Here is a 19,499-nt window from a genome sequence, read left to right on the forward strand (position 1 = left end):
TGGATGAAAGCGCTCCTAGTAGCCTGTTCCCATTAGCTGAAGGATGCTGCTATGCCATGACTCTATGCTCAGTGGTGGGCTGACCGCTGGGACCCCAATGTTTACAGCCCCCCTCCATATGCTCTGCTGTACTGCTTGGGAACAGGTCTGATGCGGCTCCTATGAACTAGCTTTCCTACTAGGACTGAGAACAAACTAGTGTGACTGTATCCCTCCGCCGCTGCAGTAACGGCCGTCATGAATCATCTGCCGCCTCTCAGGCACGACACATGACGTCACAGCTCCAGTCGGAAGCCACAGCAGCTTGAGTTACGTCAGCCCACAGCCCTCCGCTCATTGGAGGATGCCCTGCTCGCTCCGCCCGCTGTTTGGGAGCGCGAATTCCGAGGCGGCTGCTGGCTGTATTGGCGGGAGCTGTCACCGGGGAGCGCCATGGCGGCTGGGTCTGAGCTGCAGGTAGGGGGCTGCCGGCGGTGCATGCGCGGACATATAGTACGAGCGTGAGGCATCCGGCGACAAGCACGGGCGGGCTGCGGCTTGGTGTGCACGAGGCTGTGTGGGGCTCCCGGCAGTGTGCAGGACCCGGTGTGCGGCGGGGATGGCGAGGTCTGTGGGGGGAGGGGTATTGATGTGTAGTGACCCGTGTGTGCACAGCTGTAGCGTCGTTGCAGTGTTACAGGCTGCTGGCTTGTAGGACTCCGGTAGCTGCTTTGTCCCTCAGGACTGTCCGCCTCCTGCCGGTGTGTAAGTAGTGCAGCCCTCCCGGAGACTTGCTGGGGATGGGGGCTGCACAGTCATATATATGTAGTCGGGTGTATATGTTGTCCTGATAGTTGCTCAGCCTATTACCCCCCCCCCAATGTTGATCCAGAGGAAGGCCAAAAAGCACCAATGAGATAGAAGCTAATTTTCCTCATTTAAGGGAAACCAATCCTTCCTGACTCCAGTCTGACAATGAGACAATCCCCCCCCCCGGATCACCGGCCCTCCTGAGGTGATTAATGGTTATAACGTGTAATGTAGTATCACTCAGTGAGGCGTCCAGGCCCATCTTGTGCTCTTACTGAGTGCGCCATCACCACATTCTCAGGCAGAGAGTTCCACAGTTTCACTGCTTTTACAGTAAAGAACCCTATTTTATGTTGGTGTAGAAACCTTTCCTCTAGCTGTAGAAGGCGCCCCCTTGTTAGTCCGGCTGCACACGGCTGTATTTGCACTGCAAAATCCGTAGCAGCTGTTCGCCTCCAGATTCCACAGCAAATACTGCCCATAACATGCTATCGAAATTTTGCTTTTTCCTGTCCACAAGCGGAAATCAATTGTGATTTTTGTGCTAACGGAGACACAGTCTCAGCATTGAAGTCAATGGGAGCCGTCCGATCAGCGGCCCTTCCACAGTCATCATTGCGGAATCCGCATCTCGCCTAGCAACGGTGCGGCGTAATCTGTACTGCACATCCGGAATACAGATTATGGAGAATTCAAAGAGGTACATGGGGGTCAGCGACTGACACAGCGTCTGATCCCACAGGCAGAATCCAACCCGGCCGTGTGCGTTGGACCTTAGGCCTCATGTCCACAGGCACACACGGTTTTGAAGTGTGGAATCCCGTCACGACTAGATCCTCTTTCTTCTGCCCGATGGATGTGCTCGCCATGCCGTGCGCCGTGCTCACTCTTTAAAAATCTGCTCTCTGGATCCACAGCACAGCCACAATGACTGCTGTGGATATGATGGCGTCCATTGACTTCCATGGAAGCCGTCCCTGCGGGATCCGCAGGACAATTAAGCATGCTGTGATTTCTTCCCGTGCGCGAGGGAGGGGATAAAAAAAAAAAAAAAAAAAATCACATCCCCATGCATTAAATTGCCCTGCAGATGCTAATGCGTTCCTATGGGCTTCTAGATCTGTCATCTCCCGCATAGGAGACATGTGGGTTTTATAATTATAATTCGCCCGTGGACATCAGTCACAGTCCTTGGTATAAATAGATGATAGTAGAGATCTCTGTATTGTCCCCTGATATATCTATACATAGTTATTAGGTTGCCACTCAGCCATCTCTTTCTAAACTAACACCAATTGTGATAACTCTCTGGGTATTGTAGTCCGCCCATTACTTCAGTTGCCTGTCTTTGTACCCGCTTAAGCTCTGATATGTCCTTGAGTACCGGTGCCCAAAACTGTACATAATATTCCATGTGTGGTCTGACCAGTGACTTGTAAAGAAGAATAATAATGTTCTCGTCATGTGCCCCCAGACCTCTTTTGAGTGTTTTTATTCAATTTCATTGAATTAGAGCCAGTCTGATGGGATGGTCAGTCTCTTGTAGGGTAGGTGACTGGAGGTGCTGTCCGGATGTTGAGGTGGTCGGGAGTCTACATCTTATACAGGGATGATGGTCCACCTCTCATCGGCATTGGCGTCCAGGCTTTGCACCTAGAGGACGCCCTAGTCGCTTGTTCAGACTTCATTCCTTCAATTTTCTAGCTCTGTGTGTCAAATTATGCATTTTCTAGAGCAATTTCTAAAGCTGTAGTCTGTAGCTCTTTACCACACTAGTGTCCCTATGTGTGATAGATGATAGAAATACTCATTGGCTGCATTAAAATGGTTATGCCAGACTTCATGTTCTCTCCTGACCCCATATCCTCACAATGGGGATGTTTCTCACCCACCGTAACGCAACACTGAATGGAGCATTGGCCAAGCATGTGCAATCAGCTCTCCATTCATTTCCTTGGGCCTGACGGTACCTGAGCGCTTGCTGCTCGGTTATTTCTGGGTTAAGATGAATGAAGTGTTAGTGCAGTTCCGCACTTTGGGGTGAGTACAGTGAGGGCGAGGGACCCAGTGGTGAGACCCCCACGATAAGCAAGTCATCCCTTGGATAGAGGATGACTTGTAATTCTAGTACAACCCCTTTCAGTCCATTTCTGATGTTTTATGGCAGCTATTGTGATAATGGTAGGAAAAATGTTGCACTGCAATACTTATAATGAAAACAATGGTTTGGTCCGGTGTTAGCCAGTAGAGCAAAATGTGATTGTTCCCAGCAAGAGAAACCAAGTAATCTTGTAGATATGACACCTTTTAGTGGCTAACAAAGATATATGATGTTATAGCGAGTTTGCGAACCACTCGGGTTCTTCAGGCTAAAAAAAAAAAGGACCCGAGAGGTCCGCAAGCTCGCTATTACATCATGTATTTTTGTTAGCCATTAACCCTTTCCAAACCAATTTGTATCCTGGTTTTCTGCTTACTCTTTTTCTGCGGTTATACAACAGCGCTATATGCTGGCTAAAGCCAGTACTGCATGAGGTGACATGTTGGAGAGGCTCCGACAGCAGAGAGGCTGTCAATATACAGTAAGAGGACCCCGACGGACGTCTTCCAACATCGGAGCTGTACAGCCTTCAATCAGGTCTTCAGAGGTCAGACAGTGGATTGGAAAGGGTTAAAAGGTATCATATCTACAAGATTACGTGGTTTCTCTTGCTGGGAACAATCACACTTTACTGCAATACTTTACAGCAATGCATTTCCACATGCAGGTCTTGTGCTGTTTTTGCAGTGATTATTGCAAAACTAGAGCAGGAAAAGCCCAGGTTACAGTAAAGGTCAACAGAGGCGAGCTCCGCATCCCAAGGTTTTATTTTGGTAACCGTGACACAAACCAAGCAGCAGGTGTGAGAACATCCTCAGCTGGGGCACACAGTGACTTTGGCAAGGACACATCGCATGACCAAGGATCGCAGTATACCGATGCCACAATGCAACCTAATGAAAGTGAATGTAGTCACATTGCGACTTCAAACAGAAGCACATTGACTCATCAGGTGTCATGGAGCATCAGGAGACTGTGATCTCCAGCACTATCACATTTTGATGTGACCAAAGTTGCTGTGTAGCTTAAGAAAGAAGTCCTCTCACCCGTTCATCTTAATTCAGATCAGCCAGTTCAATTCACAGGAGCGCAAGGAAAACCCTGTGGACTGCTGGTAATTGTGTTCCTTCAGAATGGATGCATGAAATTCCAGCATGTCCTTAAAAATGTAACTTTTATTTCTTGATATGCCGAGTGGAATGCAAAGTTGCGGCATGTCAATTTTATCAGTCTCCACTGCAGCCATCTCTTCTCTCTATGGGGAGAGATGGCCACAGCAAAATGAAGGCTTTGAAGCTGTCATTCAGCCACAGAAATCTCGCGGTATTTCTGTGCGGTCCTGTTGTGGTCATTCCGCAGCATTTATGCTCAGTGGGAACGTCACCTAAGCATGCCAAACAAGCTTTGGGAGCCGTTCGTGATTTCAAATGCAGGAAGACATTTTCTTGGATTATGTGTGACGTAAGGTCTCTATATTCTAGCAAATCATATAATATTGCTTTAACCCCTTCAGTCGCACGCCCGGAAATCTTCTGGGACGAGCTCCACTGCCCAGTCGCAAGCCCGGAAATCTTCTGGGACGAGCTCCACTGCCCATAGTGATATAGCCCGGAAGATTTCCGGGCTTTGTTTCACTATAGGACCTACAGAAAACAATGCCATAAGCTGTGGTGGTGTGCTCTGCCTGCACAGCCCCTCATAGAACAGTGCAGGACTTTAAAAAAAGAAGCAGGAAGATATAACCGATCTGCCAGCAACTTCCTGCTTCTTTTTTTAAACTCCTACACTGCTTTGTTTACAGGTTGCCACGGAGACCATCGGCTTGTCAGAAGCCAACCGATGGTCCCTGTGGCAGGGAGATCTGGTGCTTGGCTGTCACAGGATAGCTGGGCACCAGCTCTTACAGCAGAGATCGGAGAAAACCTCCGATCTCTGCTTTTTACCCCTTTACATGCCGCGGTCTATGAGACCGCAGCATGTAAAGGGCTGTCACCATCGGACCCATGCAATGTGATCAGGGGTCCTGATGGGTCTCTGTGGCACCCGAAGGCTTGAATATACCCTCCGGGTCTGCCAGCCGGCTATGCTGCTCAGACTCTGAGTGTCATAGCCGGTTTAATACCCTGCTATGCTGAGGCATAGCAGGCTATTAGAAGAATAAAAAAAAAGTATTATGCAAGTCCTCTAAGGGACAAAATTTTTTGTTTTAAAGTAGTAAAAAATTGATTAAAAAATAAAAACACCAAAACTCCTTTTCCCCTTTACTTTGTAAAAAATGTTAAATTAAAAACAAAATAACATGTGGTATCCCTGCGTTCATAATGACCCAGAGAAGGAAGTTAGTACATTATTTAACCCCTTAATGACGTGCCCCCCCCCCCTTTTTTTTTTTTGCGGGACGAGTTGTATTTTTCAATGGTGCTATTTAATGCACCATAAAATGTACTAAAAAACGTTAAAAAAATTCTAAGTGGACTAAAATGAAAAATCGACATTCCACCATCTTTCAGTGCGTCTTGTTTCTACGGCGCACAAACGGCAACAAAAATGATATGATAACTTTATTCTATGGGTCAGTACGATTACGATAACAAACGTATATATTATATTTTTTTTTCTGTAGTACTTGTATTTTTTTTTTTAAGACATTTAATTTTTTTTAAATTATTTTCTGCTGCATCTTCTGCGGGCAGTAATTCTTTTTTTTTTTTCTTTCTTTTTCCGTCAACATAGTTGTGCGAGGGTTCATTTCTTGCGGGATATCCTGTAATAAACGTTAGTACCAATTCGGAATACAAATGACTTTTTGATTGCTTTTTAGTGCATTTCTGGCGTTCTTTATTTACTTTTGGACTACGTACACCGTGTGGGGTAAATAATGTGCTGCTTTGATAGATTGGACTTTTACGTGGCGATACCAAATAGGTATTTTTACCTTATGATTAGGATTTTTTTTTATTATAGATATGGCAAAAGGAAGTGATTTAAACTTTTGATTTTATTTTTCCTTTTTTTTTTTTTTTTTTTTTTTTTAAAGCTATCCCTTGGGGGGCCACAACTAGTGATGCTTTGATCACTCCTGCAGTATGATGTAATGCTGTTGGATTGCAGTTATTGCCTGCGTGTCTCAGCTGTTATACTGCGATCTCTCTCCATCCATACCCCAGCGCTGCAGGACGTAACTGTACGTCCTGGAGCGGGAAGGGGTTAATCTGCAGGGTGCACAGTATTCGGAAAAAAATTAAAATGTGTCAAAAATAGCTAATTCAGCCTATCTCACCATACAAAAGATGGAACAGAAAGTGATCAAAATGCTGCACGGATCAACAAATGGTACTAATAAAAAGTACAACTCAACCCGCAAAACAAAAATCCTTACACAGCTTCGTTGATTAAAAAAAAAAATAGAATGTGAGCGGTCTTTGAATGCAGTGAAAATTTTTTTATTTTTTTGGAAACTGTGAAAAAGTAAAACTATTACAATTTGGTATTGGCATAATCGTACCAGCCTGTAGAATTACTTTAATATATTATTTATACTGCTCAGAGAATGCAGTGAAAAATAAAAAAAAATGCCAGAATTACCGATTTTGTTAATCTTACCACTAAAAAAAGGAATAAAAAGCGATAAAAACTTTACATGTTCCTAAAAGTTAGATAAATCAAGACTAGAGTTCATCCCGCAAAAAACACGGCCTTCTAGAGCTCTGGCAATGGAAAAAAAATTAATACGGCTCTTGGAATGTGGCGACACAAAAGCAAACCTTTTAAGAAAAAATGTTTTAAATGCACAAAAATAGCAACACATAAAAAACCTGTATAAACTTGGTATCGCCGGAATCGTGATGACTCAGAGAATAATGTTATCGCACTATTTATTCTGCACGCTGAACGCCGTAAAAAGGAAATCCAAAAAACAAATGGCAGAATTTCTTTTTCCCATCTTCCTACAACTTTTTTTTTTTTTTAACAAAAGTTATACAATACATTATATATACCCAAAAATGATGCCATCAAAAAGTGCAACTTGTCCCGCAAAAAACAAGCCCTCATATGGCTGTGTCAATGGAAAAATGAAAAAGTTATGGCTCTTGGAACGCGACAGGAAAATTAGTTGAAATTAAAGATTGGCCCATTTAAAAAAAAAAAAAAAACTACGCTGGTGGGTCTGACAGGGTGGTGAGAAACCCACCACTGAAGGGGTTAATAGCACTGGCTTTTCAGGTTCACAACTACAGTGAATACACTACAATGAGTACGGATGATGAAACATAAAAACTCAAAGAAAATTAGCTTTAGAGTGATTGGCTTCATGTTGTTTTCCCTTTTGGTCTATTAGAGCCAATGATAGAGTCCACAATAAAAACAGAATTTAATTGCAAGTGAAAAATAAATGTAAGTCGACGTACTACGGCCTCATGTCCACGTGGAAATTATATTTATCAAATCTGCTTGGGGAAAAAATACAAATCCGCATCCCATAGGAAAGCATTGACCATCCGCCGTTAATTAAATAGCCGCAGATGGTATTTTAAGTCATTTGCATTTTTCACGCGTGGGAAAAAAAAAACAGGACATGCTCCATTTTAATGCGGATCACGCGTGGGTGGGCTCAATTGTCCTCCATCTCAATGGATCTCCCGCATGCAAAAAAAAGATAATTGCAGTGCATCTGCTGCGGGGATCTGCAGCAGAAATCTGCGCAGGCCATATTTTCGCTGTAGACATGAGGCCTAGGACAGCGGTTGTTACTTTTTCTATATAATACAGTAATGAATACAAGATAATTGTTGGATTGGTTAAAAAAACTATTGCAGTAATATATCAAGATGACACATTAGCTAAGATTATAGACGATGGGTATCAACATGTAAGGTTAAAGGGGCAGGGCTTTAAGAGATGTTTTATCACAAAGTACATTTACTAGTAAAGCAATGAGTGAAACATGGTTACATCATAAAGGTAATTATAGGTGTGGACAGAGTAGATGCAAGACATGTAAATACACATGCACCACAGATACCACGACATGTACAGTGGGGGAAAAAAGTATTTAGTCAGATCCCAATTGTACAAGTTCTCCCACTTAAAAAGATGAGAGGCCTGTAATTGACATCATAGGTAGACCTGAACTATGAGAGATAACATGAGAAAACACATCCAGAAAATCACATTGTCTGATTTTTAACTAATTTATTTGCAAATTTTGGTGGAAAATAAGTATTTGGTCAATAACAAACAAGCAAGATTTCTGGGTCTCACAGACCTGTAACTTCTTTAAGAGGCTCCTCTGTCCTCCACTCGTTACCTGTAGTAATGGCACCTGTTTGAACCTGTTATCAGTATAAAAGACACTTGTCCACAACCTCAAGCAGTCACACTCCAAACTCCACTATGGTGAAGACCAAAGAGCTGTCGAAGGACACCAGAAACTAAATTTGTAGCCCTGCACCAGACTGGGAAGACTGAATCTGCAATAGGCAAGCTGCTTGGTGTGAAGAAATCAACTGTGAGGGCAATAATTAGAGAATGGAAGAGATACAAGACCACTGATAATCTCCCTCGATCTGGGGCTCCACACAAGATCTCACCCCGTGGGGTCAAAATGATCACAAGAACGGTGAGCAAAAATCCCAGAACCACATGGGGGAACCTAGTGAATCACCTGCAGAGAGCTGGGACCAACGTAACAAAGGCTACCATCAGTAACACACTACGCCGCCAGGGACTCAGATCCTGCAGTGCCAGACGTGTTCCCCTGCTTAAGCCAGTACATGTCCGGGGCTGAAGTTTGCTAGAGAGCATTTGGATGATCCAGAAGAGTATTGGGAGAATGTCATATGGTCAGATGAAACCAAAGTAGAACTGTTTGGCAGAAACACAACTCGTCGTGTTTGGAGGAGAAAGAATGCTGAATTGCATCCAAAGAACACCATACCTACTGTGAAGCATGGGGGTGGCAACATCATGCTTTGGGGCTGTTACCAGGACGACTGATCCGTATACATGAAAGAATGAATGGGGCCCCATGTATCGTGAGATTTTTAGTGCAAACCTCCTTCCATCAGCCAGGGCACTGAAGATGAAACGTGGCTGGGTCTTTCAGCATGACAACGATCCCAAGCACACCGCCGGGGCAACAAAGGAGTGGCTTCGTAAGAAGCATTTCAAGGTCCTGGAGTGGCCTAGCCAGTTTAGGGTTGAGATCTGGACAGAAAACCTTTAGAGGGAGTTGAAAGTCTGTGTTGCCCAGCAACAGCCCCAAAACATCACTGCTATTGAGGAGATCTACATGGAGGAATGGGCCAACATACCAGCAACAGTGTGTGCCAACCTTGTGAGACTTACAGAAAATGTTTGACCTCTGTCATTGCCAATAAAGGATATATAACAAAGCATTGAGATGAACTTTTGTTATGGACCAAATACTTATTATCCGCCATAATTGGCAAATAAATTTGCTAAAAATCAGACAAGGTGATTTTCTAGATGTGTTTTCTAATGTTGTCTCTCATAGTTGAGGTCTAACTAGGATGTAATTTACAGGCCTCTCATCTTTGTAAGTGGGAGAACTTGTACAATTGGTATCTGACTAAATACTGCTTTTCCCCACTGTAAATAGACATGCACAATGGTTACTCTTAACCCCTTAAGGACATGGCCTATTTTGGGCATTAAGACGCAACGATTTCGGGTGGATTTTAAAGTCCACTTTTCAAAAGCCATATTTTTTTTTTCCCATTGATGTGCTCGTACGAGGGCTTGTTTTTCCTTTTTTTTTTTTTTTTTCTTGCATGGCAAACTGTAGTTTTTTTTTGCGCGGTTTTTGGGTTACAGTATTTTTTAAAGCGGGGAGAGAAAACGCATCAATCCAGCTTTTTTTTTTTTTTTTTTTTTTTTAGTGTTACCCATGCAGCATAAATGACTTAATACTTACGATACCAAAATTCTATTTTTTTTTTTATTTTATTTTTTTTTCTCTTCCACAATAACTTTTTTTTATTTTGGAAATTTTTTTTTTCTACATAGCTGCATTCAAAGTTCTATAACTTTCTTATTTTTCCATAGACAGCGCTAATTGGTATTGTTTTGGGGTACATATGGTTTTTTTTGTGTGTTTTTTTTGGGAAGCAAATGAAAAAAATAAGAATTTTGCCTCACTTTATTTGGTGTGTGTCGTATTTTGTGTTTTTTTTTAAACACTTCTTGCAAGATAAACAGTGTGTTCAATGTATTATACGAGTCCTTATGGATACCATGATACCAAATATGTGGGATTTTAATAGAAAAAAAAAGTTATACTAATAGGGGAAAGCGCACCTGTACTGGTAAGTTGGGGTGCCTGTATCTAGCGTCTTGTTGCCATGGTAACCCATTGGCCCTCCGACGTCATTGCAGGGGTCCGATGACTTTTACATAGATCGTAGCATGTAGGGGGTTAAAAGTGGAGATCAATGTTCTCATTGATATCAGGTGTTGCAGCGGGAGCCTGGCTATTGGTAACAGCTGATTCCTGCTGCGGGATGGTGTGGGCTCAGCTTCTCATCCCACTCCATCCACATGACGTAAGGTTACGTCCTATCAGGTTAAATACCCTGCAGCCAGGATATAACCTTACGTCCTTTGGTTAAGGGGTTAAAATTATGATGATCTTATATTGGAACATGCATTAATTATAGAGAGCATTTGGTGTATGTGATAGAATGTGTTGCATGTAATCTGACATGTCGGATGTACAACAAGAAAGTTAAAACAGAATTTCGGAACATATTGCAGATATAAATAGTGTGGGAGGCGAGAATATTTCTGGAGCAGCAAAACCCTTTTTGAATGCACACAATCGCAATCTCACCTGACTATGGCACTGGAGGGCATTAACTCTATAAGGGGAGGAGATAAGACAGTGGCTTATGCTCCGCAAAGCCTTCTGGATTTTTAAATTGCAATCACAATATCCATTTGGATGAAATTGCAAGACTGATTAGCTTTTATATATGTCACTAATTGGGAAAGAGAAATAGTTTATAGTGGTGGTTAATATGGAAGTAATGTCACATGATTGTTTTTTCTGGTTTCTGATTGGTTGAGAGAGCTTTTAATGCTTCAGACTTTAATCGTTAGGATGCCATGACTAAGAGCGGTAACGCGTAGGAGCTGTGATATACACACCATGGAAATGTTATGGATTAAGACATAAGAGTTACATTTTAGGGAAGTGCTCTAATATTATGCATTCATATTAAAGTAGTTTCAGCATGTGTCCACATGGCAGAAGTCCGCAGTTATGTAAATATTTAACTCTGCATACAGCTTGTTGTGGAGGTCCAATCTGCGTGCGGAATTCCGAATGTGGAAACCGTGCAGAGCCCACCCAAGAAGTGACATGTCACTTATTTTTTTTTCTTTCCACATGATTTCAAACCTGTGCAGAAAAAAATCTGTCCTGTATAAACTATGGTGTGAATTCCTGTTGATTGGAAAGGATACGGATTCATTGCAAATTCCATTGGCAATAATCTGCTGTGTGAACATAGCCTTAGCTTTATATAGTCAAGAAATATGTGCATAGTGGAGCTGATGAGTACTTTTGTGGCTTTTTAAAATTTCACTTTATGTTCACTAAATTGTTTTATTTTAACATTAGGTGTGTTTGGCCTCAGGAGATGGCGGTATTGGACTAAAGGTCTTGGAGAGCGATTCAGACAGTGGTCAGGGGAGCTGCAGAATGGATTCTTCTGAAGAACAGCAGAAAAGTATGGACTTCCTGGAGAATGGAGGTACTTAAGTGTATAGATTTAGAGAGGAGATGTCGCCTCTACTGATGTGTCTGTCTTAGAAAATACTTGTATTCCCCATAATGCAACAGTTCTGGAGCATATTTTCTTTGAACTCTGCTGCATTATTTGCTCTTGGAACTGTAAGGCTGGGCTCACACGGGTAGATTTGAATTGTGGATTCCGCAATTGGCGTCTGGGTGGATGATAGGCGGGCATTAAAAGACATGAACTTTTTGCCTTGTTTGCTCAGACGTACAGGTGAGAATTGTGGGTTCTGCGAGCAGAAGAAAAATCGCAGCATGCTCTGTTATGACGTGGGTTCCGCGCTGAAGGCCTCCATTGAAGTCAATGGATGCGAGTGCTCCGTCGCCAGAAACGCTCGGTACTTCATAGGAAAATAGATAGAAATGCCGCCTGGGGAGGAGCGAGAACTTTTTTTTTTCCACGTGGAAGAATTCGCGAGGAAAACGTATTCGAACTGCTGTGATGTACCGCATTACATCTGCGAGAAGCGAAAGATCGTATCTGCGATCTCCCACAACCATTCACATCTGCGATGTGTCACAGGTCTTTCGCTGTGGAAATCCGCATGCAGAATATCACCCATTCGTGTGAACCCAGCCTAAGAATAAACTAGCTGTGTGTTATCATTCGCCTTGTGATTAGGATGTCCTCCGTGCTCCCCCGTCAATGGCAGCGCTGCCCGAGCACTGTCAGACTAACTAGTGATTCACCCTATAGAAAAGCGGAATGACCAGTTTACTTTCAGGAGGGAATATCGGGGATTACTAAGGGCAACAGTAGAAGATGATCCAGAATTGGGATTTAATGGGGAATGCAATTATTTATTAAAATAAACTTGTCAGAACTTCAACATTTTTCCCACAGAATCTTTTATTCAAATTTCCATATAACGCCTCCACGTGAGGGACATATATTTGGCTCCAAAATACAATTTGGGTCCCTTTTGAAGAGCCACTAGAAGAGAAGTGCTTCACAGTGTAGAATGTGCCTAAAGTATTGTGTATTGCAATGTATAACTGGACAAGTTGTTCAAACTGAGCACAATACTAATGTACGGCCTGTTTTAGCTGCTACCTCTCCTGGGACAGAGGGGTGTAAAACTTACGTGGTGTCAGGAATAGATGAGATAAAGAACCAGGATACTGGGTGCTGCTTATCAAGAACGTCTGATAACATGAAGAAAATCTCTTAATGGAGAGAGTGAGTTCAGCACCAAATGGGTGCCTCTGTCAGCTCATACAGCAGTACACCTCTGGGGTCGGATTCTTTATCTTATCTCTTCCTGGTCCCTTTGGGGCAGTGTAGGGAAACATACTGTGTGCTGTTTGATCTCCATTTACAGTGCACACTGTATGCCCTCTTCTCGTCTTATATGGCCAAGACATTCAGTCTTGAGGGGGAAAATGCCATACACAGTGCCTGCTGCATTATTGGCAATATATATAAAAAAAAAAAAAGCCCCAACAAACATGTTGCGTGACTTCTATGTTCCAACCATACAACTGAAACGCGTTTCTGTGTTTTTGGTTTTTTTTTTCTAAGTGAGCACTAAAAGGTAAAAAACCCACAGCAATTCAGCTGTATGCCTATATATTTGGATCATATTACCATTGAGTTTTATTGTGGAAATAAAGTATCTGGATACTGGTTGTTTTTTTTTTTTGTGTGAGAGGAAAGAAGAATGCTGCCTGCTATGTTTGTCTATTTACAGCACAAAACGGTATACCTCTGTATGACAAATGTTTTTTTAAGAGGGCAGAAAAAATGTAGTAGCAATTTTATGTCTTTTCAGAAAGCAGTATCTAGAAGAGGGGAAAAAATGCATCTATGTTCTATAAATCTGTCTTTGCTTCACCTTCTTGGAAGCATTGTAGAATTTGTACATAAAATTCTTGCAATTTTTTTTTTCTCTTCTAAAGATTCAGATGATGAAATTTTGGTACTTAAGAAATCTAAAAGTAAGAGGATTTTTGAAGAAAGTGACAGCGATCCTGATGGTGATACCAGTACTGTTGCTACAAACTCTGAACTGCATCTTGAAAGTGATGAAGAAAGCAAAATGAACAAAGTCACTCACAGCATAAAACCCAGGAGAATCCAAGCAGCTCTTCTTGACAGCGATGATAGCGATTGTGACACGGGTGACATGGGGGCTACCATTCATGAAGACAGTTCACAAGAAACCACCTCTATTGCACTAAACAACCACAAGTCTTCCAAAAAGCAAACTGGCCTAGAATTAAAAGAAAGAAGCAAATCAAAACGAAGGACAGAGAAAAATAGAGGGAAAAGGGCATCTATTGAGAATCTTAAAATGGATAAGAAGCAGAATTCAGCAGTAAGTAATATACGCCTGGGGATAATGTGGTGGTGGTGGTGGGGTCACAATATTCTACAGCTGAAAATCACAATCTGTTTAGTGGATTTAATCTGAACCAACAGTTCTAGTAAACTCACTGGTTGGATCGACAAACTAATAGTGTACATACAAATAAATAAAATTTAACTTTTATTAAATAATTTAAAATGTGTCTATGAACAAACATACATTTATATGACATCCACATGATGCAATCTCGTGAAAATTAATCCCAGAGTGGGGATCGATTTCGTATGTGTCACAAAATACTAGACCAGTACTGGTTATGCATCCCAACTAGATAGTTAGGGCAACCTCAGTTTTGATACGATTTCAAAAATACCACCAATGTTTCAAAGGAAGTATGTCATCCCTATCCAGAGATGACACCTATTCTAATTATATTTCAACTGTTTCATAGCCCAACGCGTTTCGCTCTCCTTCCTTCTATTTTCCCTTCGTAGGGGCTTATACTTAATCTGATTTATTTCTGTTTTTCATTTCTTTTCTTAAGCTAACGCTGGTCTCTCAGATATACGAAGGGAAAATAGAAGAAAGGAGATGGGTGAAATTGTCTCCCTAAGAATATAGGTCAATAGAGTCAACCCTCCCTAAATGATGAGAGTTGATAACTAACGTCTGATACTACATTCCGGTGGTTTGATACTGATGCTACACGCTGTCTCAGACCCCTAATAATAATCAAACTATAATACTGTTGAGCATAAACACCTTAGCCACCTTTTGCGACACCTCGTGTGTGAGCATCTTTGGAGAGTATTTTGGCCCCTGATGAGCCTACTCCAGAGTGAAACACGTTGGGATTTGAAACAGTTGAAATATCATAATTAGAATAGGTGTCATCTCTGGATAGGGATGACATACTTCCTTTGAAACATTGGAGGTATTTTTGAAATAGTATCAATACTGAGGTTGCCCCAACTATCTAGTTGGGATGTATAACCAGTACTGGTCTAGTATTTTGTGACACATACGGAATCAATCCCCACTCTGGCATTAATTTTCACGAGATTGCATCATGTGGATATCATATAAATGTATGTTTGTTCATAGACACATTTTAAATTATTTAATAAAAGTTACTATTTATTTATTTATATTACACTATTAGCTTGTCGGTCCAACCAGTGAGTTGACAATAAAATTTTGAACTTAGCCTGCCCCCGTGATACAACAGTTCTAGTAAATATTTAGATTGTTTTTCTATAGAAGAGCAGACGGCATAAGGCCGTGATTTCACCAGCAGTAAACCGCCAGCAAATCACGCCGTCTGAAGCTTTCCATAGCATTGCTATGGAAAGCGCCGGTCCCGTGTCCACTAGCAGAGAACCATTGCAATTCTCCGGTTGCGGCCGGCAATTCGCAGCATGCTGCAAAATGCCCCGATTTTTCCGCGGTCAGCCTATCTATCAGATTAGGCTGACCCGCGGAGATCCGTCTGCGGCTCCTGCTCCCAGGCGGCCGCGGGATACCGCAACGCCTGTGGACAGGGGGCCTTACCGCAATATCTATTTTTATGCGTATTTTTTTAGTTTGGAATGGTGGGGAAGTACATGAAACAAGAAATGGATCGTGCTGTATCTGTATAGGACATGTACAACCATTTGAGTTTTAGCGAGATGCATGTTTCTTAGGTGTTGCTATACTTCTAAATTCAGGTTTTTTTTGGAGATATTGAAAAATTCTTCCCATACCATCAAATGTTACGGTTATTGGGGCCACAACAGCATTAATACAGTTCCTGCAACTGCAATCTTAGCTCTGATATTGTAGTGACATTTTTTTCCTGGAAAGCTTTGCTTTGTCTGTCGTGTCACTGGGGGTCACAGGAAACCATAGGGTTATATAAGCTGTGCACACTAAGAACCAAAAACAAGTTTGCTCCTCCTACACAGGGTATGCCGATCCTACAGGCGCTTAGCGTACTAGCATTAGCTTAGTGGCAGATACAGATCTGGTTGCTCCACATCTGTTCTGCATAGAATGTATTTAGTCTTTTGATGAGTCAAATTTTATGTTTTTTTTCTTCTAGGTTGGCAAAACAGGGAGGGTTGTTTGTTTTCTATATTTCTTCTCAACCCTTCTTCCACACAGGTGTGCTGTTTAGCTTAAGGTGCTTTTACACCTAATGATTTATCATTCAAATGAGCAAACTATGACAGAGTTCACTTGTGCAGCCTGTTTACACATGCAGATAAATCATTTGCTCACCCACTCGCTAAATCATTCAGTCCTTCAAATCCACTGTATAAGTGACTGAGAATTACTTAACGAATGGTATTTAACCAGAGCGAAGCGATCGAGCCAACTGTGGTTTTCATGCTTGAAAATCACCAATACCGTATATACCGGCGTATAAGACGACTTTTGAACCCCGAAAAATCTGCTCTGCAGTCGGGGGTCGTCTTATGCGCCGGTAATACAAAAAAAAAAAAGTGTAAAAAAAAAAAATTTATTACTCACCTCCCACGGCGTTCTGTCGCGCTCCGGCAGGATGTCTCTCGCTCCGGCACGCTGTCGCTCGCTCCTCGTCCCCGGCGCAGCATAGCTTTCTGAATGCGGGGCTTGAAATCCCCGCTTCCAGAAAGCTAATACACACGCCGGCAGCCATGACAGCATTGAATGGCTGTGATTGGCTAAAGCACACGTGGCTTCAGCCAATCACACTATTCAATGACATCATTGAATGGCTGTGATTGGCTGAAGGCGCACGTGTTAGCAATCACACCCATTCAATGATGTCATTGAATAGTGTGATTGGCTGAAGCCACGTGTGCTTTAGCCAATCACAGCCATTCAATGCTGTCATGGCTGCCGGCGTGTGTATTAGCTTTCTGGAAGCGGGGATTTCAAGCTCCGCATTCAGAAAGCTATGCTGCGCCGGGGACGAGGAGCGAGCGACAGCCTGCCGGAGCGAGAGACATCCTGCCGGAGCGCAACAGAACGCCGTGGGAGGTGAGTAATGAATTTTTTTTTTTTTTCTTCACTGTATACCGGCGTATAAGGTGACAGTTGGGGGGTCGTCTTATACGCCCCGTCGCCTTATACGCCGGTATATACGGTAAGTGAAAAAATTGTTCACTCATTGGCTGTGTTTACACAATTTTAAACAATTGTTTTTGAATAGTAATCGGTCTGTGTTAAAGAATGCCTTAGGGTCCAATGTTTTCTGTGTTCAGTAGACTTTTACATCAGCTATGCTGGCTTCCCCATTCTCTAGGAACATCCCATCTAGGCCACCTCTATTCCAGGGGCCTTCTTCATCAGTTTTTGTGTTCTACTCTTGCTGCTTGGGCGAGGAATCAGTCTAAAGGCCTATTCAGACACAACTATTGTCGCTCAGAAGCCATCTTTTGAGCAATAATTGTGTCTCAATTACTCTTTTCAGTTCTGCTTTAAAACCATCATTCCGCAGAACATGGTGCTAAATTCTCCATGGGAAACTAGAGATTACATTTTCTCTTAGCAACCCATGGCTGAACAAGGGAGCTAATTACAGAGCTCAGACCTGCTGAGTTCTGCAACAGCTCTCAGAAGCTTATTTGCATGCATATGAAGCTGATAAAGTACTAATGGGAATTAGTGCCTATTAGTACTTTATGCAAAATCAAAAATTCTTTGAAAGATTATCTGTGTGTGTAAATGGACCTTCGGTCCTTGCCTTTTATGGCCTGGTCCTGGCACCTGAAGAGAAGAGGATCTTCTTTAGATCCTATCTTGCCTCCTACTCCCAGCACCTGGGAGTAACTCTCAATTTAGGCCTCAGCTTGCCGCCTACTGTTAGCTCCCAGGCAAATCCGAACTATAGGCCCTGGCTTTTTAGGCTTGCCTCCGAAGGTCATGTTAGCTTTTCCTCTCGTCACCCACTTTCCGTTGTTTTTTTTTTTTGCTGGCTTTTCTCTTTCCTAGACTCCTCCTGACTCATCACAAGAGAAGCAGCATTGAGTGCCCATCTCTACTCTCCAAGGAGATTATCTGGCCTCATCCAAGTTGGCCTCGCCTTGTTCTAGGGGGTTGGCACTACGTTTTCCCCCCTGTTCCTTTCTGACTGTCTCTATGCCTTGCAGCAGTACGTCAGACTCCAGAGAAGAGGACTGTTATTCTGTGCCTTCCTCAGTCACTGTGTTTGTGCTGTTTGCCCACTTCCTCTTGATGGAGCACCCCCATCAGAGTTCACCACTTGGGTAGGTGTTTGACACCTGCTGTTTGAGCACATCTGGTTATCTGTGGTCCAGCATGTTTGGGTCAGAGAAGTAGGTTCCACCAGCTATAAGATAGTTTTCGTCTATTCCCCACTACCAATTCTTTAAGTCTTGTCCTCTTCAATCTGCTTTTCTTGCTTTAGGTTTTAAATGGCTTTTTTTTTTTTTGCTTTTGGACATAGGTGTTGTCATCCTGGATCTACCACAGAAGAGATTTAAAGATTTCAACTTTAAACCTTTTCATCGTTCTCAAAAAGGATGACCCAGTCCCGCCCCATCCATGACCTGAAGCAACTGAACAGTTCGTTTAGGTTGCATCATTTCCGTATGGTTGTTCATAGCCTCTCTGGAACCCAATGAGTTCCTGTCATCAGTGGACATTCAGGATGCTTATCCTAACGTTTCAATATTACCCCCTCACCAGGGTTTCTGCTGCTTCTCAGTCCACTCAGTATAGTTGGTCTCCCGTTGGGTTGACCACGGCCTCTTGCATATTCACCAATATCATGTTATCTCTTATGGCTCTTTTGAGATTCAGGGGAATCGATGACAATCTCATCAAGGCTCCAGGATCACAATAGAGACTCTCTTGCTTTGGCTGGATTGTCAACAACCGAAGTCTTGTCTCCATTCTTTCCAGTGCATCCTATTTCTGGGAATGCCATTCAACGCGTTGCCGCCTTGTGTCCTCCCAGACGACACACAATTGGCAATTCAATCGTTGAGCCAACTGGTTTTCCTTCTGCTATATTTCTGCATGAAAGTCCTTGGTAAGATTTTAGCCACCATTCAGGTCCCCCTTTGCCCAGTTTGGTTCTGGACCCCTCCAGAGGACAATTTTTTTTATTTTTTCCCCCCCATTTCCTCCTGTTTTTGGACTGCCTTATCTGTCTCTTTAGACAAGTGCATCAACCTCATTCTCCAGGATCGCTCCTTTCTCTCAGAACACGGTTGATCTTGACCGTGGACACCAGCTTTCTGGGTTGTGGGGGAATGTCTTCCACCATACAGTTCAGGGCCACTAGATTCCCTGGGAGTCCTGTCTGCCTATCAGCATCCTGAAACTTGGGTCAATCCCTCTTTCCATCCGTGACCTCATTGCCTCCTGCATAAATCGCATGGTTCCGCAGTTCGTGTCCAAAGCACACAACCGTCTTGCAGTCAAGTCTTTTCCCTGCTCCTCCAACTATGGGTACTCAAGAAGATTAAGGTGGAAGGTGCTTGGC

The 19,499-nt window shown here is 42.8% G+C and overlaps 1 protein-coding gene across 2 annotated transcripts in view; it reads left to right on the forward strand.

Annotated features, from left to right (window-relative positions):
- Window positions 1–345: 345 nt before the first annotated feature.
- Window positions 346–19,499, forward strand: part of CLSPN (claspin) — a 55,486-nt gene continuing 36,332 nt past the window's right edge. For both annotated transcript variants that reach the window (XM_066574991.1, XM_066574992.1), the window contains exons 1-3: window positions 346–456; window positions 11,535–11,667; window positions 13,611–14,029. In XM_066574991.1, coding sequence (XP_066431088.1) covers window positions 433–456; window positions 11,535–11,667; window positions 13,611–14,029 — 576 coding nt within the window. In that variant the 5' untranslated portion in view covers window positions 346–432. The remainder of the gene's footprint in view (window positions 457–11,534; window positions 11,668–13,610; window positions 14,030–19,499) is intronic.

The sequence above is a fragment of the Eleutherodactylus coqui genome, chromosome 1 (assembly GCF_035609145.1).
Source record: "Eleutherodactylus coqui strain aEleCoq1 chromosome 1, aEleCoq1.hap1, whole genome shotgun sequence".
In the NCBI taxonomy this organism is placed as follows: domain Eukaryota; kingdom Metazoa; phylum Chordata; class Amphibia; order Anura; family Eleutherodactylidae; genus Eleutherodactylus; species Eleutherodactylus coqui.